Source organism: Phodopus roborovskii, unplaced genomic scaffold (assembly GCF_943737965.1).
Source record: "Phodopus roborovskii unplaced genomic scaffold, PHOROB, whole genome shotgun sequence".
Taxonomy (NCBI): domain Eukaryota; kingdom Metazoa; phylum Chordata; class Mammalia; order Rodentia; family Cricetidae; genus Phodopus; species Phodopus roborovskii.
In genome coordinates, this window is record NW_026126955.1 from 41,049 (window position 1) to 61,526 (window position 20,478).

Genomic DNA, 20,478 nt, shown 5'->3' on the forward strand with positions numbered 1-20,478 from the left:
CTCCCAGGTTTCATTGTGCCATCCGGCACTTTTCAGTTTGCCGTTCCAGCTCTCCCCATGAAACTCAAAGGATCACATATGTGAAAGGAACTCTTGAAATACGCAGTCCAGCCACACTTTTCATGTTCCAGCCCAGATTCAGTCAGAGCCTGCACAATTCCTATCTTGCCTCAAGAACTTTCCTTGGGTGGCTTCAAAAGCAGACTTCAAAATACATAGAACTTGTTTTTAGTTACACTAAAAACTTTAGGATCCAGTTAGTGTCAACTACTGGATCTTTCCTGTGCCTCTCAAGAGTTTGGTTTCCCCATTGAGCCCTTAAGCTGCCTTACTTTGTCAGGATCCATCCTGTCTTTCTCCTCTGTCAGAAAAGGAGAGTAGTAGCAACTTAATTTCTCCCTGTGTTGCCAGCATAAACTTCCTGCGCACGTGTGCCTCATTGCTGATAACCCCTTTACCTTCAGATAGCCAGCTCGATGTTGTCCAAGAAACGCAGAGTGTCTGGACCGGACACGGAGGTGGATTCTTACTCGTCTCCTACACCCCCTGGGTCAACCAAAGTGAGTATCTGACTTTACAGGCTTTCAGGATGGAAACAATAGGTGGAGGGTGGTAAAGTACCTCATATTTTTTTCACATGGCCAGCCCCCATTACCCTTATCTCTCCTGGAACTCCGTGTTGATTTTTAGGGAACGTCAGAAGACAAGGACATGGACATCGATGAAAGCCTCTACTCTCGTCAGCTGTGAGTAGTATCCTAGGGCAGGAGATGCAGAGTGGAAGGAGACAGGGTGGGTCAGGCCCTAACGTGGAGTTCTTTGCCGACAGGTATGTACTAGGTCATGAGGCAATGAAGCACCTCCAGAATTCCAGTGTACTGATATCAGGCCTGCGAGGTCTGGGTGTGGAAATTGCCAAGAATATCATCCTTGGTGGGGTCAAGGCTGTCACTCTCCATGACCAGGGCACTGCCCAGTGGGCTGATCTTTCTTCCCAGGTATCTCGTTTTGGCTTCTCCTTGCCTAGGTCCCAGCTTGTGCACTGCCTGTGTTTTCAGCACTGTCATCCTCCATCCTTTCTGTAGTTCTACCTGCGTGAGGAAGATATTGGCAAAAACCGAGCTGAGATATCCCAAGCTCGCCTTGCGGAACTCAACAGTTACGTGCCTGTGCATACCTACACTGGAGCCCTAGTCGAGGACGTCCTGAGTGGTTTTCAGGTATCCCCAATCTTCCTGCCTTTTTCTTTCAGCTTTGTTGTCATTTGGGCGGCCTCGGTGTGTCAGACTTTGTGCTGGGAAACTAGGAGGTGAAGGCAGTAGTTAGAGCTCCCCAGAGGGGCAGATTCGCTTGTACAAGGGCTCTGAAACAAAGCACCTGCATGTGTAATTCTCAAGCCTTGCACAAGCAGGTGTAATGAGAGGAAACTCAGGCTGACTGGGTTGTCAACTGTCGCTGTGTATACCCTGGCTGTAGGTAAATTAACTTAGCCAGCTCAGACCTCGTACGTGCAGCACTACTATTATATTTGTTGTGTTTGGGAGTGTGTTTTTTAAAGCTTTTCTCTGTCCCTTGAGTGTGTCACCCTTGAGACTTGTGTGTTCACATGGAGAAGGCTGAGCCCGACAAGCGTGGGTGTTGTTTTCTTCCCCCCTTCTCCTTCAACCTTGTCAGCTTTTATGTTTCATTCTCTCCCTCCACCCCAAGCCTGAGCCTGTTGGTCTTTACAGGTGGTGGTTCTTACCAATACTGCTTTAGAATATCAGCTGCAGGTGGGTGAGTTCTGTCATAGCCGTGGAATCAAGCTGGTGGTGGCAGACACTCGGGGCCTAGTTGGGTGAGTTCTTGCCTCTTCCTTGTCTGACTTCCACTGGATGTGGGCGGGCGGGGTGTCTTCCCAAGCCTTCAGGTCCTCCTCCACCAAACACATCTGCATTAAGCTTTTGCTTTGTTTTGCTTTGCTTTGCTTTTCCTGTGCGGTATGAGCATCATCTGATCTGCTCCAGTACCTTGAGAGCTGGAAGGCCCTGTGCTTAGTCCAAAGCTCCTCTCCTGTTGCCTCCCTCCCTAGACAACTGTTCTGTGATTTTGGAGAGGAAATGATTCTCACTGATTCAAATGGGGAACAGCCACTCAGTGCCATGGTTTCCATGATCACCAAGGTAAAAGGACGCCAGCCCCATAGGTTCTAATGCGGAACTGGGTGGTAATTGTCCTTTCTTTTCTCTGCTTTTCCTATTTTCTGCACGCCTTCCGTTTTCTCTCCCCTCTCCTCCCTTTCTTTCTTTTCTTGACGTTTCCTTTTCCTGTCCCTCTCATTTCATCATTCTTTCCGCACCCCAGCCCCTCCCACCCAGCCCTCCCCCCTTCAACCCCCCACCCCCACCCCCTCCTGACTGTTGAACTAGGGGCCTGTCACTAAAACAGTTGAGTAGCCTGCCACCCAGGTAATACTGTTAGCCACTAGTTGACCTTACTTGCTGTCAGCATGCCCTAGCCTGCAAATCCTGCTTGCTGTTTGCTTTGTTTTTGTTGTTTTGTTTGTGTTTTTGTTTGAGACATTCTCAGTAATGTAGCTGAGGCTAGCCTTGACTAGAGGGTGACCTTGCTGCCTTTGCGTCCTTAGAGTTGTGACTAGGAGCATGCTGCTTAACTCTTACTTTTCTTTCCGAATCAGGAGAGTCCGGGGGTCGTCACCTGCTTGGAGGAATCCCATCACGGATTTGAGAGTGGTGACTTTGTCTGTTTCACAGAAGTTCAGGGCATGAGTGAACTCAATGGCATCGGTCCCATAGAGATCAAAGTTCTGGGTATGGCAAGCCCAGGGAAGGAGGTTGAGAAGTGGTAGTACAGAACAAAGGGAAAAGTGGCTCTCTGTGATATGGGCTGTCTCCGAAGCCAGGAGATCCACTGTAGAGCTTGCCAGGTACACTGGGCTTATCTCAGACTCAGCATTGACTTACCTCTGCCTGCCCCCAGAGTGCTGCGATTGAAGCCATGTGCCACCTGGTGAAACACTGCCTTTAACTTGTGCCACCCCGCCACAGCCCTCCCCCCATTGTTGCACTGCTGTTTGTCAGACAGCCCAATCATTCTTGGGTTTACTCCCTTTTGATTTTCTGGGATGTAGCTTAGGCAAATCCTTCCTAGTACATAAGGCCGGTAAACTAGGTTCTGATACACTAGGGCCTGGAAGGATGGCTCAGTTGTCAAAGAGTGCTTGTTCTATACTCCTCATGACAGGATTTGGATTTAGACACAGCCTTGTAAAATGCTGTTTCATGGTAGGACACGGCAGTACCTATGGTACTGTAGGGAAACCCTAGCACCGGGGAGGTGGGAGGGGCAGATGATCCTGATGGGGTCACCTCAGCCATCCTACCTGCTTCTCTGAGAAAGTAACTGGAGGTCATAAGGTGGTGATGGAGTTGAGGAGAATCACCTACAGTTCTTTAAAACGGCTAGGGTATGCAGTTGGCCAATAGAGTGGATCCCCACAAAGGCGTGAAACTAACACAGCTCCTGTGAAGATAATGTCCCTTAAATTAAGAAAAGTAGGAGAGGCCTGTGACCTCAAATTGTGTCTATGTGTGACTTTCTGTGTCTATGTCTCTGTGTGTCTCTCTGGGGCTGTGTGGTTGTGTATGTGGTGTCTCTGGTATGTGTTTGTATACGTGTGTCAGTGTGCGTGTGCTTACCTATGTGTGTGTGTGTGTGTGGTGTCGAAGTGTGTGTTTCTGTCTGTAAGCTACGGTAGTGTGTATGTGTGTGACTTTCGATGTCTATGTCTCTGTGTGTGTCTGTCTGGGGCTGTGTGGTTGTGTCTGTGTGGTGTGTGTCTGTATATGTGTGTCAGTGTATGTTTGTGTGCTTACCTATTTCTGTGTGTGTGTGTTGGGATGCCTTGGTACAGACACATGGAGCATCCATTGTAGTTTATGTATCTAAACCAGAATCCTGTCTTCTGGGAAAGCAGGGAGCACTTGGAATCATTGAGTCAAATTGTTGGTCAGAAGGGGAATACTGTTCCCTCCCATGTTTTTTTCCCCCTCTGTGTTGCAACAGAAGCAAGATGTGTCAGCACCCAGAGTCTGAGGCCAGAGAAGTGAGATTGAGATCACTCTGCTTGCTTTGGGGAGCTGCCTTTGAACTCTGAATCCTCCTGAGTTGACTTCTGGCATTCTGGGATGAGAGTTGTATACTCCAATGCCTTTGGTGGGCGTGGTTTTTGCTTGGCTTCGTTGTTGCCCTGGTTTTCCCCCCAACCTTCCCTGTCCCTCCCCCACTCCTCTGAGTAAAGCTTGCTGTATAAAACATACAACTAAGGTGTTAGGCCTGTAGTGTCAGGTTTTTGTGCTTTGGTTTAGTTGGTGCATTGATCTTTGGAGAGTGGCTGAGGCACTGCATGGGCTGGCAGTCTTCTCCATCTTTTTCATCTTTCAGGTCCCTGCACCTTTAGCATCTGTGACACATCTGGTTTCTCTGACTACATCCACGGAGGCATTGTCAGTCAAGTGAAAGTATCTCAGAAGATCAGCTTTGTGAGTAGGTGGGGAAGGGTTGTGGGTAGATGAACTCATGTTTTGGGGATTCCTAGGTGGTTCACATCTGGACTTGATGATCCATTTTCCACAGAAACCACTACTCGCCTCCTTGACAGAACCAGATTTTGTGGTAGCAGATTTTGCTAAGTGTCGTCACCCTGCTCAGCTGCACATTGGTTTCCAGGCCCTGCATCATTTCTCTACTGAACATGGCAGGCTTCCTCGGCCCCATAATGAGGTAAATGTGTAGAAAGCCAGCCAGACACCGTGGCGTGTAGTGCCTAGTCTCCCTGCAGTAGGGTATGATAGATACTCTCTTGGTTCCTTGTATCCAACCAGGAGGATGCAGCAGAAATGGTGACCTTAGCACAAGCTGTGAACACTCGAGCATCGCCAACAGTTCAGCAGGATTGCTTGGACATAGACCTCATGCGGAAGCTGGCACATGTGGCTGCTGGGGATCTGGCACCCGTGAATGCCTTCATTGGTGGTTTGGCTGCCCTGGAGGTCATGAAGGTCAGCAGGAGTGGGAAGGTGCTGTGCCTTGCTGAAACCATCTCTGCCCCTTAGTTGCAGTGGCTGCTGACAAGGCTCTTTTCCCAGGCTTGTTCTGGGAAGTTCATGCCCGTTAAGCAGTGGCTGTACTTTGATGCCCTTGAATGTCTCCCTGAGCACAAAGTGGCTTTCATGGAAGATAAGTGCCTGCCGGTAGGTCAGTGGGAACAGTGGGACTTTGGGAACGTCTTGAGGGGAGCCTCTGTCTAACCTGCCTTTGTTCTCGTAAATCTAGCGCCAGAACCGTTATGATGGGCAAGTGGCTGTATTTGGATCTGACTTCCAAGAGAAGCTTGGCAAGCAGAAGTACTTCCTGGTGATTGACACTAATGGATTCTCTCTCCCTCTCTCTGTTTCTGTCTCTCTTACTGTTGTTCCCTCTCTGACACTCCTCAAACCCCCCCCCCCGTCTTTCTCCCTATCCCCACGCACTCTCTCCCCCTCTCTCCCACATCCTTTTGAGGAGGGAGGGGTCTTTTGGTTTTGGTATCCTGGTCACATCACCATGTTGAGGATATGCCTGTGCATCTCTGTTTTTCCTTTGTTTCCTCCTCCCTCAGTCACCCATAGGATTTTCCAGCCCTGTGACTTTGTGGTGTTACGTGGTGTTACGTGTGCTTTCACATGGGCACTCACTGTTACTGATTAGACTGTGTGCCTACTTCCAGGTAGGTGCGGGTGCCATCGGCTGTGAGCTGCTCAAGAACTTTGCCATGATTGGCCTTGGCTGTGGGGAAGATGGAGAAATCACAGTTACAGACATGGACACCATTGATAAATCAAATCTGAACCGACAGTTTCTCTTCCGACCCTGGGATGTCACAGTGAGTACCATGGGGTGGCTTTCTCTTTGCTTTGGTACTAACCTAATGACCTTCATGTTTCAGCTTTCTGTGTCCTACATTCGTTCCTACATTTCAGTCATTCAGGTGTGAGATCAGTAGACGTTATTACCTGTCACATTGTTTCATTGGCCTGGTTTTCCCTCTTAACAATCTCAAGATTGATGCCTGTTTATTTCAGATGTGACCTTGGGAGATGGGGTAATACAAGCATACCTGGGAATTGTCTAAAGGTCGGTGTTCCCTTGACTCGCTGCTCATAATGCGCTTCTCCCTAGCTTCATTTTACACTGTGCATTCTAGACCCTGGATTTAGAAAACAGAAGGTAACAAAAGAAATGTTCCTGGCCCCATGTAATGGGTGTAGTGCAGCAACAAGAGAAATGTTCCTGTCCTTCTCTAATACGGTACAAGGGAGCAGTTTCCTGAAGCCTCTTGATGTCCTCTTCCTGTAACACGTGTACCGACTCTGCAAACCCAGTAATATCTTAAATGATCTTAGATACTATTTGTCTTTCCTTACCCAGATTGCTCCATCAGTGGAAAGGAGAAATTTCTTCCATACTTGTGGGATGCCTTTCCTAGTTCTGTGAAGGAATTTTCCAGAGATGATTGGGTTGTGATGACATACATACGTATGTAAATGATAAGGTCAGACAGGGCAGGCTTTGTGGCACTTGCCTCTAGGTAGACTTCCATCATGGGGAGACCGATACCTCTGAGGTTATGACCAGCCTGGACCACAGGACAAACACAGTAAGCAAAAGCTAGCCTGGCATGGCACAGGTACCGAATGTACAGCAAAATAGAACTTAAAAAATAATAACCTCAGGAGATGAATAATGTTCTATGTTTGTAGATCCCCTTCATAGTCTTTAAAGTAATAGAAAACGGATTTAGGACTTTAGGAATGCCATGGACATAAAACTACATCTGTTGTCAGGTAGTATGTACACGAATTTTACAAATACACAGATTTGTAAAAATCTGATGTGGTGTGACTCCTCAGGGAAATTGTGTGTTAGAAACATTATTCATGATAAATGCTTCCTATTTATCTTGACATCCTGTGCTAAATGGACTCATGCTTTAAATAGTCTGCTTGAAGTTCTAACATGGTGCCCAAAGCTCGTCGTTTGAAGAATGTTCTTAGCACATGTTTGACTACTGTTGTAGTGAGTGAGTACATGGATGGGGACTATGGTTAATATTAGAATGTCAAATGTGTAAGAGAAGTAACAATTGGGAATGTCAGAGGGGGCTGGTTTTCAGGGCTTATGAAGACTCCCCCCCCCCCAGGGAAATTGGCATTCCAGGAATGAAAGGGGTATGTGGACGAACACGTAACCACGCAAAAAAGTAGTGGAAGCCTGAAAGAGGTATGAATGGGGCTGTGTGATGTTAAAGAATAGAGAGTCCAGGCAGATGAGGTCACAATCGGTTTATACCGTAAATGAAGTGGGACCAGAGGAGGATTTTGAGCAGTGGTATGTGACTCAGACTTTCAAAGAACCTTCTTGTCTGTGGTTTTAGTTAGGTTATTCTGGATGTAGTTAACTGAAAAACCAGTAGGTGTTAGGCCATTCTGACCCCTTGTTTCTTCTTTCAGTTTTTCTTTCTACTCACCTTTAGAATTTGAATGTGCTTACACACTAAAATGTAAACACCCCCAGCAACATACCCACGTACACACACACACACTCACTCACTCACTCACTCATTTATGATCTAAGAAAATACCAACTTCAGGAGACTCAAAATAGCCTGTATCCAAATTTCTTTTATAATTCTTAAAGCACAAGAAAACAGAGACTCACTCCTGTGGATAATAGGAATACTTAGTGCTGTCATAAAAGAGCATTCTTTGGTCCCTAACCTCCTTTACAGTATCCCCCCTCCCCCCACAGGTGGTATTTACATAATTGGAGCCTGCTTCTCATTGAGCCTTGTTTTGCTCTTCATGAGATAGATGTCTCCCCAGATCTCTCGATGGAGTTGTTGTGTGTCAGTGAACGGGAAACAGCTGTGTTCTCCATATTTCTACACAGAAATTAAAATCTGAGACTGCTGCTGCTGCGGTGCGTAACATAAATCCACACATCAGGGTGTTGAGCCACCAGAATCGAGTGGGCCCAGAGACAGAACACATCTACGATGATGACTTCTTCCAGAACCTGGATGGTGTGGCCAATGCTCTGGACAATTTGGATGCTCGTAAGTATGGAGTCAAGTGAAGACAAGAGGTAGGGGTGTGTGTGTGTGTGTGTGTGTGTGTGTGTGTGTGTGTGTGTGTCTGTGTGAGTGAGCACACATGTGCTTGTGTGTTTTATGATGTTCTTGTGTTCCTGTGTTTAACATTCCTGCTGCTCACCTGCCAATCCCCCCCCCCATCCGTCTCCCTGAAGGTTTATACATGGACCGCCGTTGTGTGTACTACCATAAGCCTCTGCTGGAGTCAGGCACAGTGGGCACCAAGGGCAACGTGCAGGTGGTTGTTCCCTTCTTGACAGAATCCTACAGCTCTAGCCAGGACCCACCTGAGAAATCCATCCCCATCTGCACACTGAAGAACTTCCCCAATGCCATTGAGCACACCCTGCAGGTGATCAACCTTGGGAGGAATGGGAGGCAGAAGGGTTGGTTAGTCAACAGGTCACCAAGCCTCTGCCCTTCCCAGCCTCCAAATTCCCGTTTGCTCTGTGCTGTGTGCTGTGTGCTGTGTGGTGTGTCCAGAACACGTGCCTTGACTATACCAACACCCAGAGTACCTACCAGCGACTCCTTTCTTCTGAAAAGAACTTCACATTCGCTCACATCTTGAGTGTGCTGTCAGAGTGTCTGAGACCTTACGAATGTCCACCCTGTTGTAACTAGCAGACATGGTTCTTTTGAGGTCCTTGTTCACTTCTGGTAACAACACTCACAAGATTGCACAAGTTCAAACCAGCAAAACCCCAGCACAAAGTAGGGGAAGCCCTCACACAGCCCGCACCACCACCAAACGCACCCCCCAGTCAAGATAGGATACCTGCTCATAAAGGGAAAATGTGTTGTCTAGACTTGAATGTTATGGTGTATACCGACCACATTCTAGGGAAGGTCTCTGTGCCTAGGAGGAGATGGCTGAATGGACATGCTGTTTTTCTTGGATACTTTTGGTATTTCTTGTCTTGCTAATGGGCTTTGCTTCTTCCTCTCTTTGTTATGACTTCACATTTATTGTGCTTTCTTGAGAGAGGGGTGGGGAGTAGAGGGACAGGAGAGAGAGAGAGAGAGAGAACATGAGTTAAGTGGGTAGGGAGTTCAGGAGTTTCTGGGAGGTGTTGGCACAGGACAAAAATATTGTGTGAAAAGGATACAATTGAAGAGCCTTGAGCTTTTTTTTATTTTAGAAGGCGTTAAGAGAGCATCATTAAACCTGTGTCTGAACAGTGAGAATGATCTATGTAAACAGTGCTTGCAAAAAAGAAAAAAGAAGAAGCAGCTAATATCGTCTACTGATTTCATTTTCACCTGTAATAATGAGTGCATTTTTGGCTTGATTAAATCCTACTCAGATATGTTAAGCAGCTAGCTGGTTTGTCAGTGTGGCTTCTGCCTGTACAATCAAGTATATAATTTCTGATGTCCTTGGATGGAAAGTTGACCCAAAGCCTAGTCCTGCTTCTGTTCTTTCAATTCAAGGAGAAACCTGTTTTGATTTCTCTTGGCTCATAGGTTTGTAGTGTAGTCTATTAAGGACTTGCTAAGGAGTTGGAGATCAGGAGGAAATCCATTGTGGAGAGCTTCAACCGTATTGCGGTGCCGTATTCTTTGCTACAGGTTATGGAATTGTTCTCCGAGTCTGCACAGCAGGCAGAGAGGCACAAAAGGTTTCAGAATGTGTTCGGTGCATTTTTTAGGAGCACTCTCTGTTCTGTAGATGAGATTCCTCATGTGAAAAAAAATGTGCATTGAAGTCGTGCATAGTAGTGAAGTAATATCTACCAGAGATTTTGTAAAGCATTTAGTTCTGGATACGGTTTTGTCATATACATCGCAGGACTTTAGCACTGGGTCTGCAGTTGGCACTGTCCTCAGTAATGCGGTAGGTGTATGCTCATCCACTTTGATGAGTGCAGCTACTACAGTTACATGCGAGGCTGTAAACTGAGATGGGTACAGGGGTGTTTATTCCTTTGCTGTGGGTCATAAGACTAGGTAGGTAGTATGTGTGACAGTTAGAATTCAGAACCTGAATGCACTAGTTAGAATTCAGAACCTGAATGTACTCTCCACCCAGAGCAAGCTCTACTATCTGGTAGCCTCACGGATATGTACAGAACCTTTGTTGACTGGCATTTGTTTACTCTTGTCTGTAGTGGGCTCGGGATGAGTTTGACGGGCTCTTCAAGAAGTCAGCACAAAGCGTTAACCAGTACCTCACGTAAGTAACAGACACTGCCTTGCCAGCCAAGTAAGGCATCCTGCCTTGTGTCCCTCAGGCAAGTGGATGAGCTGTTTGATGAGTTAATGGTTGCTGTGGGAGGTGGTCAGGGCTGACTTTTCCATGGAGAAAGGAGGCTTGTCCAGAAACCTTATTTCCAGGCCTCTGAAATAATCCAGCTCTATGTGTTGGACAGAGATCCCAAGTTCATGGAGCGCACACTGCAGCTGTCTGGCACCCAGACTTTGGAAGTACTGGCGGCTGTACAGCGTACCCTAGTCTTGCAGAGGCCAAACACTTGGGCTGACTGTGTGACTTGGGCCTACCGGCACTGGCACACCCAGTATTCTGACAACATCCAGCAGTTGCTGCACAACTTCCCTCCAGACCAGGTATCACAGATGTGATGGGTCCATTTGGCCAAAGGGGCTTCCTGGAAATTGGATGGTTACTGACCCGTGGAGAGCTGCTTGCAAGCGTCCTACAAGTACTTTATGCGCACCCGTTTGTGTTTCCCTTCTTGCCGTCCCACAAGGAAGGGGCTTAGGTTCCTTTCTGCCTGCACTTGTTGTGGGCTGAGGCAGGTCAGATTGCTCAGGATGGTTGTGGTGACAAGTGAGACATCTATGGTTAAGCATACAGCAAGCTGTGGGTTCAAGTCCAGGAGCCTTTGATAGTGGGTCTTGTTGGGTGTAATGCCTTGATACGCCATATCGGTGAAATCAGTGCAATAATGGCGAGTGGTAGTTTAAGAAGAATTAATGTGCACAAATTCATATTGCATGAGTTTAGTACCTCATATAAATCAATAAGTTTAACTCGCTGTGTGTGTGTGTGTGTGTGTGTGTGTGTGTGTGTGTGTCACTCAAAGGGTGGTGAGCATATGCTTCTCGGCCCAAGGATTGCTGGAGAGTTCCTTCTCTCCCAACCCTGTCCTTAACTTTGCATTCTCTTAGCTGACAAGCTCTGGTGCACTCTTCTGGTCGGGGCCAAAGCGCTGCCCACACCCGCTCACCTTTGACACAAACAATGTAAGTGTCTTTGGGGTCTCCTAGGTGGGTGCCTGGGGAGTGGGTCTCTACCCCTCCCCAGTAAGGTTGCTGAGCTCGCTTTTCTTTGCCATGCCTTTCCTTCAGCCCCTGCATCTGGACTACGTGATGGCCGCTGCCAACCTGTTCGCCCAGACATATGGGCTAGGAGGGTCCCAGGACCGCGCTGCTGCGTCCAAACTCCTGCAGACTCTGCAGGTCCCCAGGTTTGCTCCCAAGTCTGGTGTCAGGATCCATGTTTCAGAGCAGGAACTGAAGAGCACCAGTGCCACATTTGGTGAGAATGCTTTGCCATGAGTTCAGGGATCCCATTTGTCTCCTCTCCCCCTTAGCCTCCCCTCTGGTGTTTGCCACAGGCCGTGCCTTTTACTGTATTTCTGAGATTTACCTAGGCTGCCTTCTTTTGCATCTGTGCTTAAGGATGGATGCTTGAAGCGAATTTCTGTATCTCATTTCTTTGCACTATAGGTTAATGGAAATGTTCCATTCCTTCTCTTGTGTGGTATCTTCACAGAAGTCTACTTCTTGTTTCTGTTGATTGGCTTTCATACACCAAGACTGTGATTTCTCCCTGCCCTCTGGTGTCTTGATACCTTTGCTGCTTTGTCTGGTGACAGGTCTCCTCTGTTTTCCCACCGGGGCATGTGTCTCAGACTTTCCTCTGTGCCAGTGCCCTCTGTGTGTCTGCTAGAGACACATCTGGCTTTCTGCACTCCCATCTCCTCCTCCTCTGATATCTCTGAAGAGACTCTTCTCTTGTGCAAGTCTCCCACCGATACAGTTCTCGATTTCCCTTCCATAGTGTTTGTCTCTCGGCGTTCCTTTCTGTATATACTATTTGCCAGAGATTTCCTCTTCAGAATCCTCTCATTCTTACTAGCAGTATGTGTGCTTCTTTCCCCTATACCATTGCTTGTCATTTCATTCTGTGAACTTAGGTGAATCCCTTTCCCCCCCAGATCCATTGTCTTCATCTTACCCTGTTGAACAACTATGCCTGTTGAACAACTTCTCCTGGCCTCCACCCCCTCACTGGCCCTGAAAACCTTTGTCTGCTTTTTGTTTCTTTTGTTTGACCACCAGCTGTACCCTATTCGTTGAGCCATAGAGGTTGAGTAACTATGCCTGATTTTTCTAGAGCAAATCTGTCTTACTCAGTGTCATGGCTATGCATTGATAGACACCTGTAATTTCCTCTCTTTGACCTTAGTAGTGTCTAGGTGTGTTCATCTGTTGAAGGATAATTTCTTTGTTTGTGTCCTTTATCTCTTATGGATATGCTACCTCCTTTCGAGTGTGTGTGTGTGTGTGTGTGTGTGTGTGTGTGTGTGCGTGCGCGCGCGCGCGTGCGTGTGTGTTCATCTTTGTTACTGGGGTTCTCCAAGTCTTCCTGGACTTGTTTGTATTTTTTAACCCCATGTATGTGTGTCCTTTTCCAGGGAACAAGAGAAGTGTTTTCTCTTGTCTCTTCTGGTCTTCCCTCACAACTTCCGGCATGACTCTCCTTTTCAAACACCTAAGTGAACACCACCCTTCCACTCCTGATTTCACCTTGGGCAAGTGCTACGGGTTCACCAGATTCAATGGTGTTCCTTCACTTTTCAGAGTACAGCCACCTGGAGGAACTCAAGACTTCACTTCCTCCTCAAGACAAACTCGTTGGATTCAAGATGTACCCCATTGAGTTTGAAAAGGTATTTGGTGGGTTACACAGGATGGTTAGTGTGATGGGCACAGAGGCCTTTGTCAATGCTGGGGGCCTAGAGTGGCGTCCATCTGTTTCATGGAGAAGTTTCTTTGATGAAGGGTGAGAGCTACATCTGTGGGTATTTTAGAATCAGTCCCCAGAGTGCAGTTAGGAATGAGGCTGGTGAGGTAAAGAGGTACTAGCAGCTTCTTTAAGATGGCTTAGGGGCCCAGTACTTGGCTTGATTTCCACAAACCATCAATGGTTCCTTTCAGTATGTTCAGTGGATACATCTCCAAACAACTGCCCCACCTAAGACTCAGGAAGGGGAGGGGGGCGGGTGAAAGGAATATAAGATCCAGAGGATAAAGATAACTGCTGCTTTGAGAGCCTGTCACCTTGACGTGACAGTGTACACTAGGGCTTCCTAAACAAGACCCGAACGGAGATGGCACCAAGAGACATTTTCCTGTTCAAAACAACTTTTACATTTAAATATATTTTGATCATATTCTTCCCCTTGCAGTTCATCAACCCCTCCTTCCCCACCCAGCTTTTAAGTTCATCCTCAAAAAGCAAAAATGCAGTACGACAACAAAACCCCCAAAACAACAAACCCCACCAAACTGCAAGGAATTAAAAGCACTCACACACATGCTACCTGTTTAGTCCATTATGTGCTGTTCAACTCCTCCTGAACATTATACCTGCCTTGAAGTAGTTGTTAACACTCGGTTGGAGAAAACTGATTTTTCCCTCTCTGGGAAGGTACAAATATCTGTTCACTTCATTGCCTTTACCTAATGACATTACTCTTGTACATCATTTATTTTAAGTGTGTGTGCGTGTGCGTGTGTGTGTGTGTGTGTACATGTGTACTAATAGCAGAATAATATTAAACAAAAACTGTCCAGCAGAAGGCAAATTTAGCTCATGAGAAGGGACATGAGTCAGAGACCCACCCACATGTTTGCACATTCATGAATTCCATCAAAAACACTGATGTGGAAACCATAAGAACTTTGCTTGTGTTGACTTAGAGGGCCTTGTTTGTTTTGATTCGCCAACGCCTCTGACGCTTGCACTCTTTCTGCCTCCTCTCCCTCAAGGTGTCCTGAGGTCTGAGAAGTGGAACTTCATGGGTCCATCCCATTTAGGGATAAGTGTTCCAAGGTCTCCCACCCTCTGCATAATGTCTGGCCGTGGGTGGATGTCTATAACCCATCTGTCACAGAGGGAAGCCTCTCTGATGCTGGTTGAATAAGACGCTGATCCATGTCGATTAGGGGTCATGATTTCCTTCTTTGCTTTTAGACCAGTATGTGCTTTCACACTGGGTCCCTAGCTAGTCTCAGGTTCTTGATCAGACAGCCAAGCATGGTCTGGTATGGGTTCCATCTCATGGTGTAGGCCTTACAATCAAATCAGTTACCGGTTGGTTACTCCCGCAAACTTTGTCCCACAGTTTCCCTACAGCATATTGCAGACAGGACGCAATTGTAGATAAACTGTGGTTAGCTTGGTGTTTATCTTCTCTGGAGAGAGTGCAAATAACACACACACACACAGAATGAGAGAGAGAGAGAGGAAAGAGAGAGGTACACACATGTATATATGAACATCCACATATGAATGTATATATGTGTAGGTGTGTAGATGTGAGTATGAGTTTTAGGTTTTTATATACCCTTTTTACATCACCTTACTTTGAGCTGTCTCCCCATAGTCTCCCTTCATTTTTCTTATATGGAGAATCACATTTATTAATTTTTGTATATAGAACATTCCTGCACTTCTGGAATAGAGCCTACCTGATCATGGTGGATGGTCTTTTTGAAGTGTTCTTGGTTTAGGTTTGCAGTTTTATTGAGTATATTTGCATGGTTGTTAAGTATTTTTCATTCACATTCAAAAGGGGACTTGGTCTTTCTTTGGCATGTATGTGGTCTGGTTAGCAGGGTAGCTGTGGTCTCACAGGTGAGTTCTGCAGTAGAGCTCTGTATCTACTCTTTTAAATAGTTTTTCAGGTATTGGCATTCAGTATCCTTTGAATGCCTGATAGAATTACATGCTAAAATTATCTGAACCTGGCCTTTCTTTGGTTGGGAGACTATCATGACTTCTCTCCCACTGTAGATTATAAGTCTTTTTAACTAGATTGTCTGTTCTTGTTTTAACTTTGGTAAGTTAAGTGTGAAGAAAATTATCCTTTTGCTTAGGTTTTCCAATTAGGTGGACCACACATGTTCCTAAAAGCGTGTTTTTAAGCCAGGAAGTGGTGGTGCATGCTTTTATTACCAGCACTTGGAAGGCAGGGCCAAGGATGAGCTCAGTGAGATCGATGCCGTCCTGGTCTACAAAGCAAGTTCCACGACAGCCAGGCTTACACAGAGAAACCTTGTCTGGAAAGAGTAAAAAAGTAAAATTAAAAAGAAGAAAGAAAGAAAAGTATGTTCTTTCTTAAGATGCTTTGAATTTCCTGCCTGTTGTCTTCTTTTCATCCTTTATCTTTTTTGTGAAAAGTTTGTTAATATGAACTGACTTTATTAAAGAACGTACTGTTGTTTCATTGTGTTGTTTGTTTGGTTTTTTTTTCTCTTTTATTGATTCCAGTCCCAAGTTTATTTCTTGCTGTCTACTCCTGTTGGGTGTGACTCCCTCATTTTTTTTTCTAGAGCTTTTGTGTGTGCTGTTAAGTTGCTAATAGGAGATTTCTGGGTTCTCATCCATAGGCCTTTAGTGCCTACTAACTTTGCTCTTTGTACCACCCTCAGTGTGCCCTTGAAATTGGCTACGTTGTGTATCCATGACCATTCAGTTCTAGGAAGTGTTTCATTTGTAATTTCTGTCTAGACCCTTTTGTCATTCCGGTAGAGAGTTGTTCATTTTCCATGAGTTTGTAAGTTTTCTATTGTTGACCTCCAGCTTTAATCTGGTGTGATTTCATGTTTGGTACCTGTTGGGATTTCTGTGTTGATCATGTAACATGATCAGTTTTTCACACACCATGGGGTGCTGATAAGAAGGTGTGGTCTTTTATGTTTGGGAGAGATGTTTTATATATTTATTTAATGTTTGTAAGTATATATCTGTTAGACCCCTTTGTTTTGTTTATAAACACAGCGCCTCCATTTTTCTCTTTGTTGTTTTCCTGGATGGCTTGTCTGTTGTTGAATCTGGGATACAGAAGTCTCCCACTATCTGTTTGTATGGATCAGTGTGTGCTCTCAGCTGTAGTAGTGGTAGTGTTTCTTATGAAGTTGGGTGCCAGTGTATTTGGGGCATAGACATTTAGGCTTGAAATGTCCTCTTGTTTGGCTCCTTTTTCCTTTGATGCAAACATAGTGTCCTTCCATCTCGTCTATTAGTTTAGTGTGAAGTCTGTTTTGTCAGACATTAACATAGCTACACTAGCTTGTTTCACAGTTCCATGTGCTTGGAATATCTATCTACATCTTAATACCTTGAGGGGATGTGTAAACTTCCCGGGCATTTCTTGCATGGAAGAGAGAGGTGGATTCTGTTTTCACGTCCCAAAGTCCATTGTTAGCGTGCGTGTGTCTTCTATTTAAGTATGTGAGACTACTTATTGAGCAATATCAATGACCAGTAAAATTTTGTCTTGGTGGTGGTGGCAGAGGGAGGTATTGGTGATAGAGGTGGGTGGTAACGGTGGGTGGTGGTGGTAGGTGATGGGGTGTGTCTGTGCCTGTGCCTGTGTGTGCGTGTGTGTGTGTGTGTGCATGTGCCTGCATGCATGCATGCTTTCATGTGAGCAGGCACCACCGGTGCCTCTCTCCTTCCCTTCTATGATTTTCTGATCTCGGGATGTTCACTCCCTGCGTTTTCATGGTTGTGGTTAAACTGTTTAGGTCGCAGTTGTCCTGTCACTTTTTGCAGGGCTGCATTTCTGGATAGCTGTTGCTTAAATATGTTTTCCATAGGGAGTATCTTATTTTCTCCATCTATGGTAAATGAAACTTTTTCTGGGTACATTAATCTGGGCTGGCATGTGTAGTCTCTTACAAGTATATATAGTCTGTCATCTGTCCATCCCAAGTTGTTCTCTGAGAAGGTGATTGCAATTCCATTATTCTGCTTCGTCACTTGTCCTTTATCCCTTGCAGCTTTTTAACATCCTTTCTCAGTTCTTCATATTTAGTGTTTTATGTGGTGTGAGGACTCTGGTTTTTCTGGTCGAGTCTTTTTGGTATTTGTTGTGTGTTGTCGTACCTTTATAGGCATCTCCTTTAGGATAGAACAATGTTGTCCTATTGTTTTGTTGGAAACACTTTCTGCGCCTTTGACCTCTGATTTTTCCACCACCTCTATCCTATTATTCTTAGGTGTCCCTGATTTCCTGGATACCTCAGGGCAGGTGTGGATTTTTAGAGTTAGCGTAGTCTTTGACAGAAAGTTTCCATGTCTTCTATGTTATCTTCAACCCCTGAGATTCTCTCTTGCGTCTCCTGTGCTCTGTTAGTGAAACTTCCCTCTGTAGTTCCTCTTCAGGGTCCCAGATTTTTCATCTCCAGATTTCCCTCAGTTTGGGTTTTCTCTATTGATTATTTCTCCTTTGGGTCCTTGCCTGTTTTGTTCATTTCCTTCCACGACCTGTTTGTGTTTCCAGAGGTTACTTTAAGAGATATTTACTAATTTTATCTTGAAGGTCCGCTGTCGTATCTGTCAAGGCTGCTTTATGGTATTTTACTTGTGTTTCAGCCGTGTTGGGACCGCTGTGTTTGGGTTGCTGGGCTCTTGTGGAGACATAGTGCCCTTGCTGTTGTTGATAATGTTTTATGACATCTTGGTATCTGTTGGTGGGGAGGTTGTAATTCTAGGTGCTGAAACCTGCTCTTGTCCTTGTTGGGATGAGCAATTACTTCCTAGGTGTCTGTTCTCGCTCTGCTATTTAGGAGGGTATGGTGGCTGCACATTGCTTGTAGGAAAATCCTCTGGGGTACTGACAAGTGTGGGTACTGGGGTTTGCAGGTAAATAGTGTTGCTTGCTGTTGGGACCTGAGACCTAGGAATTGGAGTAGGCTTGGGATGGTGGGAGGGCTTCTCAAAAGGGAGGGAAGTTAGGTGTTTCACCAGAATCTCATTGCTTATTACCTTTGTTAGGGGGCTGGGGGTGAGAAAGGGGCACTGACCTTGGAAGAGCTGACTTGGAAGGGATGATATGGAAGTAGCTTACCTGGTTCCCTGCTGGGTAGGGCATGCCTGTGGGTTCCCAGGGAGTGCCTCCTGAATTGCAGGGTTGAACAAAGCAACTAGTAGGTTGGAGACTATGGAGGGAAGATCTATGGAATCTTAACAGAGATGAAGTGGCAGGAGAGGGTGCCACATGTGATCTGCTGCAGAACTAGGAATGAGACTGGCAGATTTGGTTCGGTAGAGCTGAGGGAGATTGGGGGTTTGGACTTGGAAGAATTCAGAGAGAGATGAGGATGTGGTTTAAGTTACACCACATGTTTTCCAGACCAGAGTGTCCTGCATTATCCAGGGAATCCTGAAGTATAGGGCTGAGATAAGCACAAGACAGAGACAGTGGGGTGGGGGGGATAGGGGGGATTAGGGGGAGGGGAGAGAGAGAAAGAGAGTAAGCATGGGAGGGAGGGTGGGAGAGGGAGAGAGAGAAAGGAAAACAAGTGACAAGTGTAGGTGTGTTAAGAGGAAAAGCTCTGTGGGATCCACAAGAGATGAGGTCTGGGGTGGGGAGCCTGCTTCACCCATTCTGCTGTGAAGATGATAGTGGGCGACTGGACTCCCACGAGGAAGAGAATGAAAGGGGAAGGTCTACAGTACTATACCTGGTTCCCGGCAGGGCAGGAGTGGCCTGGGAGTTCTCAGGGAGTTGCCTAATAGGAAGGGAGGTGTCTCATGGAATCCAGCCCAGGGACAAAAAAAGTAGAGGCAAAGAAGGGAGTCTGAGAGCAGGAGAAGTATTCCCTCCCGAGTCTTCTAATTGCTTATTGTGTACAAAGTTGTCAGCCCTGCAGTCATGGATCACATGTAATGATCACAGACTTAGCAAGCTCTGTTTATATATTTAGGGGTATTATTTAAAAGTAACCTGGAAGGAGCCATGCTTTTTCAAGAGAAGAAGCAGGGCTTAGAGGATTTGGGAGTGATTTGAATGAGGAAAGGAGAGAGAGAAATGGCATAATTACATTTGGCTTATTAAAAAAGCAATTTCATGATAATTACAAAAAGGCCCTTAGGCCTTCAGTACATCATGTAGTCACCGGTGTTCTGGGGAGAAATTTGTGTCCTGCAGAGATGTTCACCTTAGTTCTCTACTGAAAACAAGGATGATGACAGCAACTTCCACATGGATTTCATCGTGGCAGCATCCAACCTGCGGGCAGAAAACTACGGCATTTCCCCGGCAGACCGGCATAAGGTCAAAGGAGTTTTACCTACCGTTGACCCTTGCCCAGGGTGTTTTCCTTTGGGTCTTTGGTAGGCCCCTAACACCTCTTACTCAGTAATCCCTGTTTTCACTGTCTGTCTTACAGAGCAAGCTGATTGCAGGGAAGATCATCCCAACCATTGCAACCACCACAGCAGCTGTAGTCGGGCTTGTGTGTTTGGAGCTGTACAAGGTGGTTCAGGGACACCAACAACTGGAGTCTTACAAAAACAGTTTTATCAACTTGGCTTTGCCTTTCTTTAGCTTTTCGGCACCCCTGGCTCCAACCTGTCACCAGGTATGGTGCCAAAAAGTATAGGTAATGTTGGTGTTGCCGTTTAGAAGAGCTGGCAGCATGGGTTCATTGTGAGTCCTGTCTGTCTTCACTAAATCAAACATTTAATGCTGAGGTTGGGGGAAGGAGACAGCTGGGTCTTTGTGGTGGGTGTCCTTTTCGTTGCAAAGATTCCAGCTGCTGACTGACTGATCATGCTCAGTTCAGGCCACAGGAGTGTTGTTGACAAAAGGGCTGTGGTTAATACATGCTAAGAAGAACATTTGGGGTGGGGGTAGCCCCTCTCTTAGCACTTGTCTTGTCCTCCAGTACTATGATCAGGAGTGGACATTGTGGGATCGCTTTGACGTACAGGCACTACAACCTGGCGGCAAGGAGATGACCCTCAAGCAGTTTCTAGACTACTTTAAGGTAGGGAACTTTCCTCCTGGAACTCCCCTGTGTGTGGGGAGTTGTTCATTTGCTTTAGCACTGTCCATCTCACAGTCACCACCCCCTTCCGTCTGAACCCCTGCAGACAAAGCACAGGCTGGAGATCACCATGCTGTCCCACGGTGTGTCCATGCTCTATTCCTTCTTTATGCCACCCCCCAAGCTCAAGGAACGGTTGGATCAGCCGTGAGTTAGCCTCTCTGGGCTGGTGGGAGTGGAAGCCTCCTGGGGGA

The 20,478-nt window shown here is 46.2% G+C and overlaps 1 protein-coding gene across 1 annotated transcript; it reads left to right on the plus strand.

Annotated features, from left to right (window-relative positions):
- Window positions 1–444: 444 nt before the first annotated feature.
- Window positions 445–20,435, plus strand: LOC127214692 (ubiquitin-like modifier-activating enzyme 1 Y). Its single transcript, XM_051174991.1, has 24 exons — window positions 445–560; window positions 691–746; window positions 830–998; window positions 1,086–1,220; window positions 1,731–1,837; window positions 2,072–2,162; window positions 2,678–2,810; window positions 4,444–4,541; window positions 4,636–4,782; window positions 4,884–5,060; window positions 5,148–5,252; window positions 5,335–5,415; window positions 5,768–5,923; window positions 7,990–8,155; window positions 8,347–8,543; window positions 10,303–10,367; window positions 10,564–10,759; window positions 11,324–11,398; window positions 11,504–11,693; window positions 13,022–13,110; window positions 19,417–19,509; window positions 19,625–19,816; window positions 20,123–20,224; window positions 20,331–20,435. Exons 1-24 carry the CDS (start codon window positions 477–479, stop codon window positions 20,433–20,435), a joined length of 3,009 nt encoding a protein of 1,002 aa, XP_051030948.1. The 5' UTR covers window positions 445–476.
- The last annotated feature ends 43 nt before the right edge of the window (window positions 20,436–20,478 follow it).

Coding starts and splice junctions, on each gene's coding strand:
- LOC127214692 (XM_051174991.1), top strand. CDS start 477: ATGTTGTCCAAGAAACGCAGAGTGTCTGGACCGGACACGGAGGTGGAT. Junction 10,368..10,563: donor AGCGTTAACCAGTACCTCAC/GTAAGTAACAGA, acceptor TGTGTTGGACAG/AGATCCCAAGTTCATGGAGC. Junction 20,225..20,330: donor AGTTTCTAGACTACTTTAAG/GTAGGGAACTTT, acceptor GAACCCCTGCAG/ACAAAGCACAGGCTGGAGAT.